The sequence below is a fragment of the Cervus canadensis genome, chromosome 5 (genome assembly GCF_019320065.1).
Source record: "Cervus canadensis isolate Bull #8, Minnesota chromosome 5, ASM1932006v1, whole genome shotgun sequence".
NCBI classification, from domain to species: Eukaryota; Metazoa; Chordata; class Mammalia; order Artiodactyla; family Cervidae; genus Cervus; species Cervus canadensis.
The window spans coordinates 45,352,435-45,369,966 of NC_057390.1; the positions used below are offsets into that span (position 1 = coordinate 45,352,435).

At 41.6% G+C, this 17,532-nt stretch overlaps 1 protein-coding gene across 2 annotated transcripts in view; it reads right to left on the reverse strand.

The window, feature by feature from the left end:
• Positions 1-17,532, reverse strand: part of LOC122441760 (charged multivesicular body protein 3) — an 85,176-nt gene that overhangs the window by 25,946 nt on the left and 41,698 nt on the right. The window contains exons 1-2 of one of the 2 annotated variants that reach the window (XM_043468754.1): positions 13,830-14,029; positions 678-738 (exon numbers count right to left, since the gene is read on the reverse strand). In XM_043468754.1, coding sequence (XP_043324689.1) covers positions 678-738; positions 13,830-13,874 — 106 coding nt within the window. In that variant the 5' untranslated portion in view covers positions 13,875-14,029. Of the gene's footprint in view, positions 1-677; positions 739-13,829; positions 14,030-17,532 lie in introns of those variants that run through there. The other variant, XM_043468755.1, reaches the window with a different exon arrangement.

Here is a 17,532-nt window from a genome sequence, read left to right on the forward strand (position 1 = left end):
CAACCAAAAATAAATATATAATAAAATCAAGGTGTTGGAAGACCTTCATTTCTTCTGGAAGCTTCAAGAAAGAATCCATTTCCTTGCCTTTTCTAGTTTCTAGAGGTCAAATGCATTCCTTAGCTTATGTCTTCTTCCTTCATCTTCAAAGCAAACCACTCCACCATATGGTTCTGTGGTCACACCTCCTTTTTTCAACATACCGCCGCCCTTTTATAAGGGCTCTTGTGATTACAATGGGCCCACCCAGGTAACCCTGGATAATCTCCCTATCTCAAGATCTCTAATCAAATGTGCAAGTTCCCTTTTGTCATGTAACGTAACATATTCACAGGATCTGGGTATTAGGACATGGACATCTTTGGGAGCCCATTATTCTATCATAGAATGTGAGCACCTGCTTTGTTTCCAACATGAACCTAGACTCTAGGAAATCAGAGATGAATGAACATGGCCCCTTCCCCTTGAACAGCTGAATTTCAGGCTTGAGGAAAGATTTACTTCTTTTAAAATGTAAACTTTCTTTGAGTTGATTATATCTTATTTTTCTTATAATAATTAGAAAGCAAATAATTAGACCTATAAATAATATAAACGATGTTTTCTGTATTCAGCTTATTTTTATGAACTAATGCAAAGTACAGCAACAGGATAAGAGACATAAAATAGTAATTTACCTCTTATTTGCCTGTCAACAACTCTCATTTCCTTTCTTATCTTCAATGACCATTCATTGACCTGGGAAGAATTTTAGAAAAGGAATTATAAGAGAACCAATACCTCCAATTCACCAAATTTTGAAAAATTTTCTATTAATTTAATCCTGACACAATCTAGAAACAAAATAAGCTTATTTTGAAAGAAACTGCCTTAGGGCCAAATTCTTTTTTTTTTTTTTTTTAGTCTTTTTATTCAGAGTACATCGAAGTCTCAAACTATTCAAAGATTCCTATTCTGAAGGCAGTATGAAGCACTTTATACAAGATCTCTGAGAGAGTTCAACACCCTGCAGGTATATACAATTTTTCAAGAGGTGCATGGGGATAGGAAGGTTTTATGGGCAACAGATATTTTTATTTCTATACATAATTATTTTAAAAACTGCTACACCTGTGTCATAAAAGTCCACCTTTTCCTTCTCCCCTTTAACAATTACCATTTCATTTTACAAAAGAAATATTTCTCCAGCCTACATGTCTTTTACTATGATAGATTTCCCCAAGAGGCAAAAACCTCTGAAGCACACAACATAAAGCCAACTAGAAATACTGGTGTAGATGTTGAGAAAGTACTGAATGACTCTAATGACTGCCACATTCTTATGCATTTTCCCCTAGTCCTTCAGTTTCAAAAATGAAGGAAAATCATTTATCAGTTGATAAATCATTAAAGCTAAATTTTACATTAAATCAATATGTGCTTTTTGGCATATGATCCAGAAGTTCAAAGAACTAAGTGATGCTGATATACAAAATCCTTTCCACTACCATCTACTTATTAATATTAACGGTGTTTCCCAACATTTGAGTCTAATAAAACATAAAATAGGACTTTCTTCTAGTTGAGGCACCTCACGATGAGGATCTCTTGTCTACACCACTGTCATGCCATCCAAGGGCCCTTGGCTGTTGGCACAGATCTTCAGACATAAGAAGATGGTCACAGTCATGGCAACTGTCTCTGTAGGTGAATGGGTTACCCCAGAGTTGACCCACCTGCGCAAAGCTACAACACAAGCTCCCAGCAATGGTTCTACTTCTCAGGAAGGAGCAATTAGTTGGCATGGACCTCAGTGTCCATGTGAAGGGTGGTGGTCACATAGCCCAGACTTTTGCAATCTACCAGTCCACCTTCAAAGCCCTGGTGATCTTACTATCAGAAATATGTAGACAGGTGTCCAAAAAAAAAAAAAAAAGATCAAAGACATCCTCAACCAAGATGAGGACACTGAACACTGCTAGTAGCTGCAAATTCAAATGTCTGGAGACCCTGGTGCCCATGATTACTACCAGAAACTCTACCAATCATGAGGATCAGGGTTAACCTTTATAATAAACAATGGTTGTGGGATTTAAGGTAAAAATAATAATAAAATAAAACAGGAATGGAATTGATGCTGAACTCTTTAGCACTCATCCATAGATACATGAACTAAATGGCACTAAAAAATTCACACCCTTAGGATGAATTTCCAATAAATTTTATTTATAATGACTTTAAAACCACTATTTAACAAAGTCTATAAAATATTTATTATACAACAACTCTAACTCCCAGATGAAATATTAAAGAACTTAAAACTGCATAGTTATACAATTTAAAAAGTTAATCTTAGGTTTATATATATATTTTAAGTGAAATTCACATAATGCACACTTAGCCATTTTAAAATGTATAATTCAGTGGCATTTAGTGCTTTCACTATGTTCAAAAACCAACTCTCTCTAGTCTCAGAACTTTTTCAGTATGTCAGAAGAACACACTATACCCTATAATCTTCACCTATGACCACCCTCCTCCCCACTCTCTGGTGACTATTAATTTGCTATTCTGTATCTTTTGATATGCTTATTTGGGATATTTAATATAAAATAAATCATAGAATATGTGGTCTTTCATGTCTGGCTTCTTTCATTTAGTATAGTGGTTTGGAAGTTCCTCCATGTTGTAGCATGTATCAGTACTTCAGTCCTTTCTATGGCTGAATAATTTGGCATGGTATGTACATACAACACAACTTATTTAGCCATTCATCTACTGATGAACATTTGGGTTGGTTTCATTTTCTGGTTACTGTGAATGTGCTGCTATGAACAAACACAAGTATTTGTTTGAGTACCTATTTTCAATTCTTTTGGGTATATACATAGGAGTGGAATTGTTGGGTCATATGATAATTTTGGTCACCTGAGGCAAACAGCCAGCTCACTGGAAAAGTCCCTGATGCTGGGAAAGATTGAGGACAGAAGGAGAAGAGGGCATCAGAGGATGAGATGGTTGGATGGCGTCACCCATGCAATGGACATGAACTTGGGCAAACTTCTGGAGACAGTGAGGGACAGGGAGGCCTGGCGTGCTGCAGTCCATGGGGCCGCAAAAGAGTCGGACATGACTGGGTGACTGAACAAACTAATTAAAATGTTAATTCTATTTTATATTTTTGAAGAACTCCAAAATTCTTTTTCAAAGGGGCTTCACCATTTTACATTCCCACAAGCAATGTACAAAGGTTCCTACTTCTCCATGTCCTTGTCAACACTTGTTATCATTCAACTGTTTAATTACAGCAAATCTGTTGAAACTGTTGAAAGAGTATCTCATTGTGAATTTGATTTGCATTTCCTTAATAACCAATGAAGCTAAATATCTTTTCACATACTTGTTGGCCATTTCTATCAATATATCTCCCTTGGAGAAATGTCTGTTAATGTCTTCTATCCATTTTTAAGTTCAGTTCCCTTTTTATTGTTAAGTGTATGAATTTTTTATATATTCTGATAGATCCTTATTGGACATATAATTTGCAAATATTTTCTCCCATTCCGTAGGTTATCTTTTCACTTTCTTGTTAATGTCCTTTGGTGCACAAAGGCACTAATTCTGAGAAATTCCAATTTGTCTTTCTTCTGTTGCTTATGCTTCTGGTGTTATAGCAAAAGAATCCATTGTCAGATATGCGGTCATGAAGACTTACCCTTAAGTTTTTTCTAAGAGTTTTATAGCTTTAGGTCAAAGACTTTAATTTAGGTCCTTGATCCATTTTGAGTTAATCTCTGTGTATGGAGTGAGGTAAGAGCCCAGCTTCATTTCTTTACATGTGGATACCCACTTGTCACAGACCGTATATTGAAGAGACTATCTTTCACTGAATAATCCTGGCACTCTTATAGAAAATCAACTGGCCACAGGTGTATGGGTTTACTTCTGGAGTCTCAATCCTATTCCACTGATTGATCTATATATCTAACCTTATGCTAATTGCACACTATTTTAATTACAGTAACTTTATAGTAATTTCTGGAGTTATGAACTATGAGTCCTTCAAATTTGTTTTTCTTTTTCAGTATGGCTTTGGCTATTTGGAATCTGTTGTATTCCATATGAATTTGAAGCTCAACCTCTCCATTTCCGCAAGGAAGACATTTGGAATTGTGACAGACACTGCACTGAACCTGCAGATCACTTCTGGAAGTACTGCCACTTTAACAACATTAAGTCTTGCAACCCATAAACCTGGAATTTCTTCTTGCAACTTTTTTGCAATTTTCAGTGTATACATGTTTTGCTTCCTTGGTTAAATTTATTCCTCAGTATTTTATCCTTTTGGATACTACTGTAAATGAAATTTCAAAATTTCCTTTTATAGATTTTTCATTGTGAGTGTAAAAAACACAACTGATTTTTAAAAATACCTTGAAACCTGCAATTCTGTTGAATTCACTTACAACTAATTTTCTGGTGCATTAGGAATCTTTAGAGTGCTCTATTTGTGGAATCATGTTATCAACAAATTAATAAGTTTACTTCTTATCAGTGTGGATGCCTTTTATTTCTTTCTCTTGCCCAACTGCACTGGCTAGGACTTCTAATGCAGTGTTTAGTAGTAGCAAAAGCTGGTATCTCTGTCTTGTTCCTGATCTTACAGGAAAAGTTTTCAATCTTTCACAATTTATAATGTATAACTAAGTATCATGTTGGCTGCAGATTTTTATAAATGGCCTTTATCATGTTAGGAAAGTTTCCTTATCATGTTAGGAAAGTTTCCTTCTATTCCTAGTTTGCTGAGTATTTTTATCATAAAAAGTGTGTACATACTTTTGTTCTAAGTATAATAAATTATTTTGAGCATAAAAGTATTACTTTAGAAGAAATCTATGGGAGAAAGTGCAACGTAAAAAAAAAGTAAAAAAAAAAAAAGAAAGAAATTCCCCTTTCAAGGAGAAAAAATAAAAATGTCTGAAATAAAAATGTCTGATTATAAATCAACATTGACAGGTATCAAATCACTGTGATATATTTTTAAAAGAGTAATTATACACTTCCATTTAAACACATTTACAATATACCAAAACCTCTCTTGAGATAATTTGACAGATGGAACAGAGAGCAAATAAGTAAGGACCTGATCAGAACTATCGACTTGATCTAGTCAACATTTACAGAATACTCTAACAACAGAATGCATACACTTCTCAAGCTTTCAGGGAAACACTTCTCAAGACAGACCTCTTTCTGGGCCATAATACACATACTCTAACAATTTAAAAAAACAGAAATCATACAAACTGTGTTCTGAGACCATGATGGAATGAAGCTAGAAATCAATACCAGAAAAATCCCCAAATATCTGGAGATTAAACAACACACATCTAAATAACAGATGGGTCAAAGCAAAAGTCTCAATAGAAATCTAAAATTATTTTGAATTAAATGAAAGTGAAAATAAATACAACTTATGAAAACGTGCAGGATGCAGCAAAAACATTAGGAAATTAATTTATGGCATTAAATGCATATATTAGAAAAGAAGAGCTCTAATCATCAATAATCTAAGATTCCACCTTAGGAAACTAAAGAAAGAATAGAAATTTAAGCATCAAGCAAGAAGAAGAAAAGAAATAAAAAAATTAAGAGAATCTCAATGAAACTGAAGAGAGGAAAGTAATAGAAAATCAATGAAGCCAAAATCTGGCTCTTTAAAAAGATCAATAAAATAAATCAGCCTTTAGCCAAACTAACAAAGAAAAAAAAGAGAAGACAAGTTTACCAATATCAGAAGTACAAAACGGGTCATCAACTATTGAGTCCATGGAGAATGAAAAGACAATGAAAGAATATTATGAACAATTCTATGCTCACAAGTTTGGTAAATTAGATGAAAGGGACCAACTACTTAAAAGCCTACTAAAATCCATGCGAGAAGTAGATTGTCTGAATAAGCCTATCATTATTAAAACAACTGAATCAGTAGTTAATAACTTGCTAACAAAGAAAGTAACAGGCCCAGTTTCACTACTGAATTCTACCAGACTTATGGAAGAAATGATACCAATTCTCTAGAAAATCTTCAAGAAAATATGAGGGAATACTTCTTAACTTATTCTACAAGGCTAGCATTATCCTAATATCAAAACGAGATAAAGACATTACAAGAAGGGAAAACTACAGACCAGTCTATCTCATGAATGCAAAAATTCTCAACAAAATGTTAGCAAATTGAATGCAAAATTATATAAAAAGAATTATAAACCATAACCAAGTGTGATTTATTCTAGGTATGCAAGACTGGTTCAACATTCAAAAAATTGGTCACCATAATCCACTACACGTCAACAGATTAGATAAGAAAAATCATATGCATTGACATGAAAAAACCATTTGACAATATCCTATATACACAATAAAAACTCTCCATGAATGATCTCTGTTTGTTTCCAAGGCAAACCATTCAATACCACAGCAATCCAAGTCTATGCCCCGACCAGTAATGCTGAAGAAGTTGAAGTTCAATGATTCTGTGAGGTCTTACAAGACCTTCTAGAACTAACACCCAAAAAAGAAGTCCTTTTCATTATAGGGGACTGGAATGCAAAAGTAAGAAGTCAAGAGCTACCTGGAGTAACAGGCAAATTTGGCCTTGGAGTACAGAATGAAGCAGGGCAAAGGCTAATAGAGTTTTGCCAAGAGAACGCACTGGTCATAGCAAGCACCCTCTTCCTACAACACAAGAGAAGACTCTACACATGGACATCACCAGATGGATGACTCTACATGGACATCACCAGATGATGGAAGACTCTACACATGGACATACCGAAATCAGATTGATTACATTCTTTGCAGCCAGAGATGGAGAAGTTCTATACAGTCAGCAAAAACAAGACCAAGAATTGACTGTGGCTCAGATCATGAACTCCTTATTGCCAAATTCAGACTTAAATTGAAGAAAGTAGGGAAATTCACTAGACCATTCCGATATGACCTAAATCAAATCCCTTATGATTATACAGTGGAAGTGAAAAGTAGATTCAAGGTGTTAGATCTGATAGAGTGCCTGAAGAATTATGGATGGACGTTCTTGACATTGTACAGGAGGCAAAACCATCCCCAAGAAAAAGAAATGCAAAAAGGTTGTCTGAGGAGGCCTCAAAGATAGCTGTGAATAGAAGAGAAGTGAGAGGCAAAGGAGAAAAGAAAAGATATATCCATTTGAATGCACAGTTCCAAAGAATAGCAAAGAGTGATAAGAAAACCTTCCTCAGTGATCAATGCAAAGAAACAGAATGAAAACAATAGACTGGGAAAGACCAGAGATCTCTTCGAGAAAATTAGAGATACCAAGAGAATATTTCATGTGAGGATGGGCACAATAAAGGACAGAAATGGTATGGACTTAACAGAAGCAGAAGATGTTAAGAAAAGGTGGCAAGAATACAGAGAACTATACAAAAAAGATCTACATGACCCAAATAATCATGATGGTGTGATCACTCACCTAAAGCCAGACATCCTAGAATGCGAAGTCAATGGGCCTTAGGAAGAATCACTACAAACAAAGCTAGTGGAGGTGATGGAATTCCAGTTGAGCTCTTTCAAATCCTAAAAGATGATGCTGTGAAAGTGCTGCACTCAATATGCCAGCAAATTTGGAAAACTCAGCAGTGGCCACAGGACTGGAAAAGGTCAGTTTTCATTTCAATCCCAAAGAAAGGCAATGCCAAAGAATGCTCAAACTACTGCACAACTGTACTCATCTCACATGCTAGCAAAGTAATGCTCAGAATTCTCCAAGCCAGGCTTCAATAGTACATGAACTGTGAACTTCCAGATGTTAAAGCTGGATTTAGAAAAGGCAGAGGAACCAGAGATCAAATTGTCTACATCCATTGGATCACTGAAAAAGCGAGAGAGTTCCAGAACAACATATATTTCTGCTTTATTGACTATGCCAAAGCCTTTGACTGTGTGGATCACAACAAACTGTGGAAAATTCTTAAAGAGATGGAATACCAGACCACCTTACCTACCTCCTGAGAAATCTGTATGCAGGTCAAGAAACAACAGTTAGAACTGGACATGGAACAATAGACTGGTTCCAAATCAGGAAAGGAGTACATCAAGGCTGTATATTGTCACCCTGCTTATTTAACTTACATGCAGAGTACATCATGAGAAATGCTGGGCTGGATGAAGCACAGCTGGAATCAAGACTGCTGGGAGAAATATCAATAACCTCAGATCTGCAGATGACACCACCCTTATGGCACGAAGTGAAGAAGAACTAGAGCCTCTTGATGAAAGTGAAAGAGGAGAGTGAAAAGTTGGCTTAAAAGTAAACATTAAGAAAACTAAGATCATGGCATCTGGTCCCATCACTTCACGGCAAATAGATGGGGAAATAAGGGAAACAGTGACAGACTCTATTTTGGGGGTCTCCAAAATCACTGCAGATGATGACTGCAGCCATGAAATTAAAAGATGCTTGCTCCTTGAAAGAAAAGTTATGACCAACCTAGACAGCACCTTAAAAAGCAGAGACATTACTTTGCTGACAAAGCTCCATCTAGTCAAAGTTTTGGGTTTTCCAGTAATCATGTATGGATGTGAGAGTTAGACTATAAAGAAAGCTGAGCACCAAAGAATTGATGCTTTTGAACTGTGGTGTTGGAGAAGACTCTTAAGAATCCCTTGGACAGCAAGGAGATTCAACCAGTCCATCCTAAAGGAGATCAGTCCAGAATATTCATTGGAAGGACTGATGCTGAAGCTGAAACTCCATTACTTTGGCCACCTGATGCGAAGAACTGACTCATTTGAAAAGACCCTGATGATGGAAAAGATTGAAGGCCGGAGGAGAAGGGGATGACAGAGGATGAGATGGTTGGATGGCATCACCAACTCAATGGACATGAGTTTGAGTGAACTCCAGGAGTTGGTGATGGATAGGGAAGCCTGGCGTACTGCAGTCCATGGGGCCGCAAAGAGTCGGACACAACTGAGTGACTAAACTGAATTATAAACCTGAATAAAAGGAAAATCCCTCAAGTTAATTTTTAAAAAACTGCAGCTTCCTCCACCCCAAACTATAGGTAACAATATAACCAAGGGCAAGAAATTAGAAGCCTTCCCCTCTAATATCAGGAACAAGGCAAGGATATAATTTCTGTCTACTCCTATTCAATGTGTAATGAAGTCCTAGCTAGTACAATAAGAAAAGGAAATAAAAGGTATACAAATTTGGGATGAAACAAAGTGATATTTTCTGTTGATTCTTTGGGATGTATATCCAAAAAAATCACCAAGAACTCCAAGAACTAACAAGCAAATACAGAAGGGTCATAGGACATAAGGTTGATACACAAAAGTTAACTGCTTTCAAATACACCAGTAATAAGTGGTCAGAAATTTTATTTTATTTATTTATTTATTTTTTGATCAGAAAGTTTAAAAACATTTAGTAGAGCACCATAGAAAACAATAAAACACGGGTATAAATCTAACAATATGTATAGGATCTACCAGTAAAAACCTACAAAACACTAATGAAAGAAAAAAATAAATAAATAAATGGAGAGATAGTCCATGTTCATGTATCAGAAGACTAAACATTAAGATATCAGTTCTTTCCAACTTCATTTGTAGATTCAATGCAATCTCAATCAAATCACCAGTCTATTTTGTAGATATCAACAAACTGATTTAAAAGTTTATATGGAAAGGCAAATGCCCTGGAATAGCCAAGATAAAAATGAAGAGAAACAAAGCTGGAAGATGCCCTATTACCCAATTTCAAGATTTAATATAAAGCTACAGTAATCGAGCTTCCCTGATGGCTCAACAGGTAAAGAATCTACCTGCAATGCAGGAGACACAGGAGATGGAGGTTCAATCCCTGGGTTAGGAAGATCCTCTGGAGAAGGAAATGGAAACCGACTCCAGTATTCTTGCATGAAAAATCCCAAGGACCGAGGAACCTGGTGGGCTATACTACATTGGTCTGCAAAGAGTAAGACACGACTGAGCAACCTGGCACAGTATTCAAGACAGAGCAGTTGTCTAAAGAATAGACACACAGATCAATGGAACAGAATAGAGAGTCTAGAATTAGACCCACACAAATATACTCAACTGATCATATAACAAATAGATTTTTTTTTTATTACAATGGACAGTAACTAGTTTTGGAATGCCCTAAATTCAAAATCTTCCCAATAATGCTGATTAAGCACAATCTCCATTTTATTAACACCCTAAAATGATAAATCCTACTTTGTTTATACTTGAAGTATATCTATAATTAGAAGGATTGAAGTATGAAGTGGAACAATTCAATAACTATGTAAAAGGTGGCAGCTAACTGAACAACAATTTCACACAAGTACGAGAAAATCTTGCTTTCCCCAAATGTTAACAATAGTCAGAAAAGTAGTTAAAGAATATATTCTCTGAATTTGGTCTTCGAGTCTCAGCTTAATTGTTACTTTGGGAGGCCTTCTGTGACCCCTCGGGTAAGTTAAACCCATCTGCAGTATAACTAGACAGAACCCTAACAGTTCAGTTCAGTCACTCAGTCGTGTCCGACTCCATGGACTGCAGCACGCCAGGCCTCCCTGTCCATCACCAACTCCTGGAGTTTATGCAAACTCATGTCCATTGAGTCTCTTTTATAATTATTATGTTAATTATATTAAACTAATATAATTATATATAACTAATATAGTGATATTAATGTGCATACATATTATAGACTGTACACTCCAGAAGGTCAAAGACCTTTTCTTATTCACTAACTCCTTGCACAAAGTCTGACACAGAGGAAATGCTCAATAAATACCTGTTGAATTTAACTGCATAAAACATGCGTTGTCAAGAAGGGCCATAAAAATCTCAGTCATCAGAAACACCAAAAAACTACAGAAACTTTATACATGTGTCTTTAAATGTCAGAGAAAAAGGTTCATTAAATCCATCAAAAATTTTTCATTAACTTACAAAATGGAAAGGGATTTTGTGAAAGAAAAACTTCTGTAAGAGAAATGGGAATAATCAAGATAATCCAGCCACAACTCTGATCAGTAGTTATCAATCTGACTGCACAGCTTGCACTAGTTTAAATAGTAATGAGAGTATTTTCCCAGAACCTTCTCATTTTATGAACGGCAAAACTAAGGCCAAACATTGAAGATAATAGTCTTTACTAACATCAAAAATTCAGTTCTACAACAACAAGCATCTTAGAATACACACAAGCCACAAAATGTTCATTATATTATGCTATTCAGTTTGCAAAGTAATGTCATACTCTTACCTCACTTAAGCACCCCAATTTTTATTTTACCAGGGAGTAAAGCTGAGTAAGTTGCCCGAGGGGACTAATATTTACTGTTCTAGTATCTACTCCAGTCTAGTATCTGCTCCAGTATTTTGGTCAGTTCAGTTCAGTTGTTCAGTCGTGTCCGACTCTTTGCGACCCCGTGGACTACAGCACGCCAGCTCTCCCTGTCCATCACCAACTCCCAGAGTTTACCCAAACTCAAGTCGATTGAGTTGGTGATGCCATCCAACCATCTCATCCTCTGTTGTCCCCTAATCCTCCTGCCTTCAATCTTTCCCAGCATCAGGGTCTTTCACCTGATGTGAACAGCCGAGTCACTGGGAAAGTCCCTGATGCTGGGAAAGACTGAGGGCAGAAGAAGAGGGCATCAGAGGATGAGATGGCTGGATGGCATCACCGATGCAATGGACATGAACTCGGGCAAACTTCGGGAGATGGTGAGGGACAGGGAGGTGTGTGTAGTCCTTGGGGTTGCAAAGAGTGGGGCACAACTCAGCAACTGAACAACAACACTGTTCTAGTATCTATGATTATTGAATACAATCAACAACAACACACACAGTATGTGCCAGCAACCTCCTGATGCATAACAATGGTTTAAAATATGCCTGCTAGGGCTGAACAGGATTCCCTGGTGGCACAAACTGTAAAGAATCTGCCTGCAATGCAGGAGACCTGGGAAGGGAAGACCTCCTGGAGAGGGGAAAAACAACCCACTCCAGTATTGTTGCCTGGAAAATCCCATGGACAAAGGAGTCTGGCTGGCTACAGTCCATGGGGTTACAAAGAGTCAGACACGACTGAGCGACTTTAACACACACACACACACACACACACACACACACACGGCTGAACAGGTGAGATCACCTATTAAATGAAAGATTTTGGGTTTTTTTTCTCCTTATGTATAAGTATGTACTGGGTGCTGTAATGCTTCTCAAACTTTAATATGCACACTTATCACAGGTGATCTTGTCAGAATTCAAATTATGGTTCAACAGGTGAGGCTTGAGATTTCTAACAAAGTGCCAGGTGATGCTGTTGGTCTGCACTTTGAAAGTAAGGTAGAAAAACGGTCTCCAATCTTTGTGGCACCAGGGACTGTTTTTGTGGGAGACAAATTTTCCACTGGAGGAGGATGGGGATGGTTTCAGAACAACTGAAGCGCAATACAAGTATTGTGCATTTAATTTCTATTATTATTACATCAGCTCCACCTCAGATCAAGCATTAAATTCCAGAGGTTGGGGACCCTTGATGTAGAATGTACAAAGAATTTACTCTGGGAGTTCCTGGTGGTGCAGTGATTAGGGTTGCGGATTTCACTGCCACGGACTTGGTTTGATCCCTGGTCAGGGAACTGAGATCCCGCAACCTGCACGGGGCGGCCAAAAACAAACATATTTACCAAAACTAGCACTACTAGCTGGGAGAAGGAAATGGCAATCCACTCCACTGTTCTTGCCTAGAGAATCCCATGGACAGAGGAGCCTGGTGGGCTGCTGTCCATGGGGTCGCACAGAGTCGGACACGACTGAAGCGACTTAGCATGCATCCATGCATTGGAGAAGGAATGGCAACCCACTCCAGTATTCTTGCCTGGAAAATCCCAGGGACAGAGGAGCCTGGTGGGCTGCCGTCTATGCGGTCGCACAGAGTCGTACACGACTGAAGCGACTTAGCAGCGGCAGCATTACTAGCTAATCAAACTTAACGTCCTTCCGTCTTCTATGACTCTGAAGTGATACTATTGTCATTCCTACTCAACACACAAGACTAAGGCACACAGAAATAAACTTTCCCTAGATCACAAAGCTGATTATGCGTGGAACCAGGATACGAACTTAGGCTCCGGACTCGGCAGAGCACTCTTAACCGCTCCACTGTATCGGGAGATGACGGAAGTTGACAGGGAGATTCAGAATTCTACACCAGATGTAGTTACTAGCAGGGGTCCCTGCTATCATTGTGCGTCTGGTTGTCAATGCTGAAGGGCAGAGGAAAGAGACCCTGAGTCTCCCTCTCAATAAGGCGCGGCTGTGGGGAAGGGACGACAGGTGCCTGAACCTTCCCGACTTCGGGATGGGCTCCTGATGAAGATGCTAGGGACCCTGACGGTCCGCCCGTCGTCCGCAGTCGGCCTGGAGGGGGCGGGGCCTGCCAGTGAAAGGTTCCGCGCGGGACGTACCAACGCGCGCCGGGGCAGGGGTTCCAGAGGCCGCCCGGCGCTGCTGCCTCCGCTCCCCTAGCCGAGACCGCGGAACCCCTTCACCCGGCCCTCGGCCCCCTTGTGGAAATGGGACTCCGGGGTTCTCTTTCCCCACAGCCGCTTCCTTAAAGACTTCCTCCGGCCCCTCGATCGAGTAGGAGGCCCCGGAAATGGGGGCCGAGCGGCACCCGGCCAACCGCGGGGGAAGAGCGTCCAGTCGTTTACCAACTCCACCGCACCCCCACGCAAACGCACCCACTCCGGTGCCGCCGCCGCTGCCCTTACCAGCTCTTTGGGCGGCTTCTCCTGGGTTTTTCCAAACAGCCCCATGGCGAACTGAACTCGTCTCGCCCCTGCCGGCTTTCCGTTCCCCGCGCCGTGGCAGGTCACGGGCAGCCGCCTGGGCGGGGCCGCTGAGAGGCGAGGAGTCTGGGCGCCAGGAGCAGGGAGCGGCCGCGGGGAGCCTGGTGCGCATGCGCCGAACTCTTGCGCAGACTCGGGACGGAGGTTTTGTCAGAAAGGTTGACGCAATCGCGCACTTTCGGGGAGGGGACTTGTGGATCCAGGTGAGGAGCTAGGTGTGTTTTTCTCAGGCGTGGAGGCGATTCCTCCGAACGATGCGAACTTTCTGACTGCACCCGGTGATTACAGCTGCGCCTGCTCACCTAAATTTGTATGTTGTTGCCTCGGAAGTCTGTTGTTTTTCAGTCGCTCAGTCGTGTCTGACTCTTTGCGAGCCCAGGGACTGCAGCACGCCAGGCTTCCCTGTCCTTCATCATCTCCGGTTTTTGCTCAAACTCCTGTCTATTGAGTGGAGTGATGCCGTCCAACCATCTCATCCACTGTCATCCGTTTCTCCTGCCCGCAGTCTTTCCCAGCATCAGGGTCTTTTCCAAAAAGTCGGGCCTTTACATCAGGTGGGGAAAGGATTGGAGCTTCACCTTCCGTCCTTCCGGTGAATATTCAGGGTTGATTTCCTTTAGGATTGACTGGTTTCATCTCCATATGTGAGGCGAGCAGAAGTAATGCCATGGCAGGCAGCTTAGATTAGGAGTAGGCCTTCCTACTTCTGGGTGGTAAGATTATCAGGCCACCTGGATACAACCAATCAGCCTAACACTGACCGCTATTTGCCAATTAGGAACGGGGCGGAAACCCCCGGGAAAGTCCGCGCGTGCGAAAGTTTTGAGTGTGTTTGACCAATGAAATTGCTTTGCAAACTTGTAACCAGTCCGCTTAAACCAACTACCAACGGCGTGTGCTCACCCTATAAATTTGTGTAACAGCTTGGGCTCGGGGCTCTCTGACCCCGCACCACTGCGTTGGATGCAGCAGGAGCCCTGACTCAAGTCAGCAATAAACTTCCCTTTTTGGGAGTTGCATTGTCTTGGAGGCCTTCTCTCTTCCCGCTCGGGGATTCGGACATTGGGCATAACATTTGGGGGCTCGTCCAGGATCCCTTGACAGGGGGAAGAGAACACTTCCAGGACAGAGGGGAAGGATAGATAATAGCACTGGTGCTCAGGCAGGACAGGAAAGTCCAGTGTAAATCTGAGGCCCTGCTGTGAAGCAGGAAGGTATCTGGCATAGGAGAAAGCTTTCTATAGAGGGTTGGGAACGGACTGGACGTTCCAGCCGGCGCAAGACTGAGGCCAGCAAGCGCGCTGGAAGGCAGCCGGCTCTGCCGGAAGGAGAGTTCCTCTCCTGATCCCGAGTCTGGTGAGCAGTGGACGCCATTAGGTAAGGTGAACCTAGTACCGGGAGGCAAGAAACCTCAGGGGGCCCGAAAACCCAGCGCTGTGTTGTTGGCTGATGTTTGTCTGTCCATGTGTTTGTCTTCGGCTCTCCGTGTTTGTGTGTGTGCCAGCATTGTCTCTGGTGTCGTTCTCTTCTGGTGCATCGTTCTCTTCTCTCTCTTCTGACTTATTCTCCTTCTCCCCTTCTTCTCTGATCTGCCTTCAACTCCTACTACCATTTTTTGGATGTCAGGGCCAGGGCCCATAACTTGTCTTTGCTAGTCAAGAAAAGTAAATTAATAACCTTTTGCTCTGCAGAGTGGCCCGCCTTCCAGGTTGGATGGCCTCCGGAAGGCACCTTTCAACCGTCCATCATACAGGCTGTGAAGGAGAAGATTATGGCTCCGGATCCCTGGGGCCATCCGGATCAGGTCCCCTATGTCATGGTTTGGCAGGATCTAGTGGAAGATCCGCCTAAGTGGTTAAAACCTTTCGTTCACAAACCTCCTAGCTCTTCTAATTCACAGGTCCTGGTGATGAAGACCCCCCCGGAGAAAACCAAAAAGAAAGAGGACCCAAAACTAGTCTTTCAGGAATCATCTTATCCAAACCTGATAGATCTAGAAACGGAGATGAGGCCTCCGCCATATGTGCCCCCCTTGCAATTCCCTCCGAGGAGAGAAGCTCCCACGGGTGAACCGAGAGGACTAGGAGGGCCAACAGGAACCGACCATGGGGGGGACCAGCATTGGGGACCCAGGGGGGAACTAGGGGAGATAGGGGTGGGCAAGACCCTGGGGACCCAGAGTTACCTTCATCCACTGTTCAGGCGCTCCCCGTCCGAGTGGGACCACCTAACCCGGATGGAGAGCGAACCTATCAGTACTGGCCCTTTTCCACGAGTGACCTGTACAATTGGAAGACCCAAAACCCTCCTTTCTCAGAGAAACCCCAAGGCCTCATTGACCTCTTAGATTCCATTTTGTTCACTCTCAACCCCACCTGGGACGATTGTCAGCAGCTGTTGCAGGTGCTCTTCACCACAGAAGAACGGGAGCGAATTCTGGCAGAGGCGTGGAAACAGGTCCTGGGGGCCGACGGGAGGCCAACCGCCCAGCCTCATCTCGTGGACGAGGGGTTTCCTCTGTTGTGGCCTAACTGGGATTTTGAGCGAGCGGAAGGTAGGGAGCGTCTTCGAGAGTACCGCCAGACTCTAATGGCAGGCCTGCGCACTGCAGCAAGAAAGCCGACAAATTTGGCAAAGGTAAATTTAGTAAGGCAAGAGCCCACTGAGAGCCCGGCAGCCTTCCTAGAGAGACTGATGGAAGCTTTCAGGCAATATACACCTATGGACCCCCAGGCTGAGGAGTCATGCCCTGCAGTTCTGTTAGCGTTTGTAAATCAGGCAGCCCCAGCTATTAGGAAGAAATTACAAAAGATAGAGGGATTGGGAGAACAGACGATACAGGATTTACTGAAAGCAGCTGAAAAGGTATTTAATAATAGGGAGATCCCAGAAGAAAGGGAAGAACGAATTCGATGGGAGGAAAGGGAATTAGCTGAGAAGATCAGGAAGGAAGATAGAGAACATAGAGCGAAGGAAAACCAGAAGAACCAGAGGGAGCTAGCCCAGATTCTTTTTGCGGGGATAAAGACTGGAACAGAATTGAGGGAACCTCGAGACCCCCGGACGAGAGAAAAAGAGAAACCAAAAAGGCAGGCCCTAAAAAAAGATCAGTGCGCCTACTGCAAAGAACAGGGGCACTGGAAAAACGAGTGCCCTAAGAGGGACCCGAGGAGAGGAATGACCCAGAGAGAGAGAATCTCCCCTGGAACTCGAGTTCTATATGCGGGGGAAGACAGTGACTAGGGGAGTCAAGACTCAGCACCCCCTCCCCGAGTCCTGGGTAACCGTACATGTGGAGGGGAAACCCGTTGGCTTCATGGTAGATACTGGTGCCCAACACTCTGTTTTAAATCAAAAACTGGGACCAATGTCTAAGAAAACCAGCTTGGTGCAAGGACCCACGGGGACAAAAATATATTGTTGGGCCACAGAACGAAAAGTATCTGGGGACCCACGAGGTGTCCCATTCGTTTTTGGTGATACCAGAATGCCCAGCCCCTCTACTTGGAAGAGACTTGTTGACTAAAGTTAATGCTCAGATTCATTTTGACCCTGGGAGAATGACAGTCACGGATGGACTTGGACAGCCGATACATGTCTTATCCCTAGCCTTAAGAGATGAATA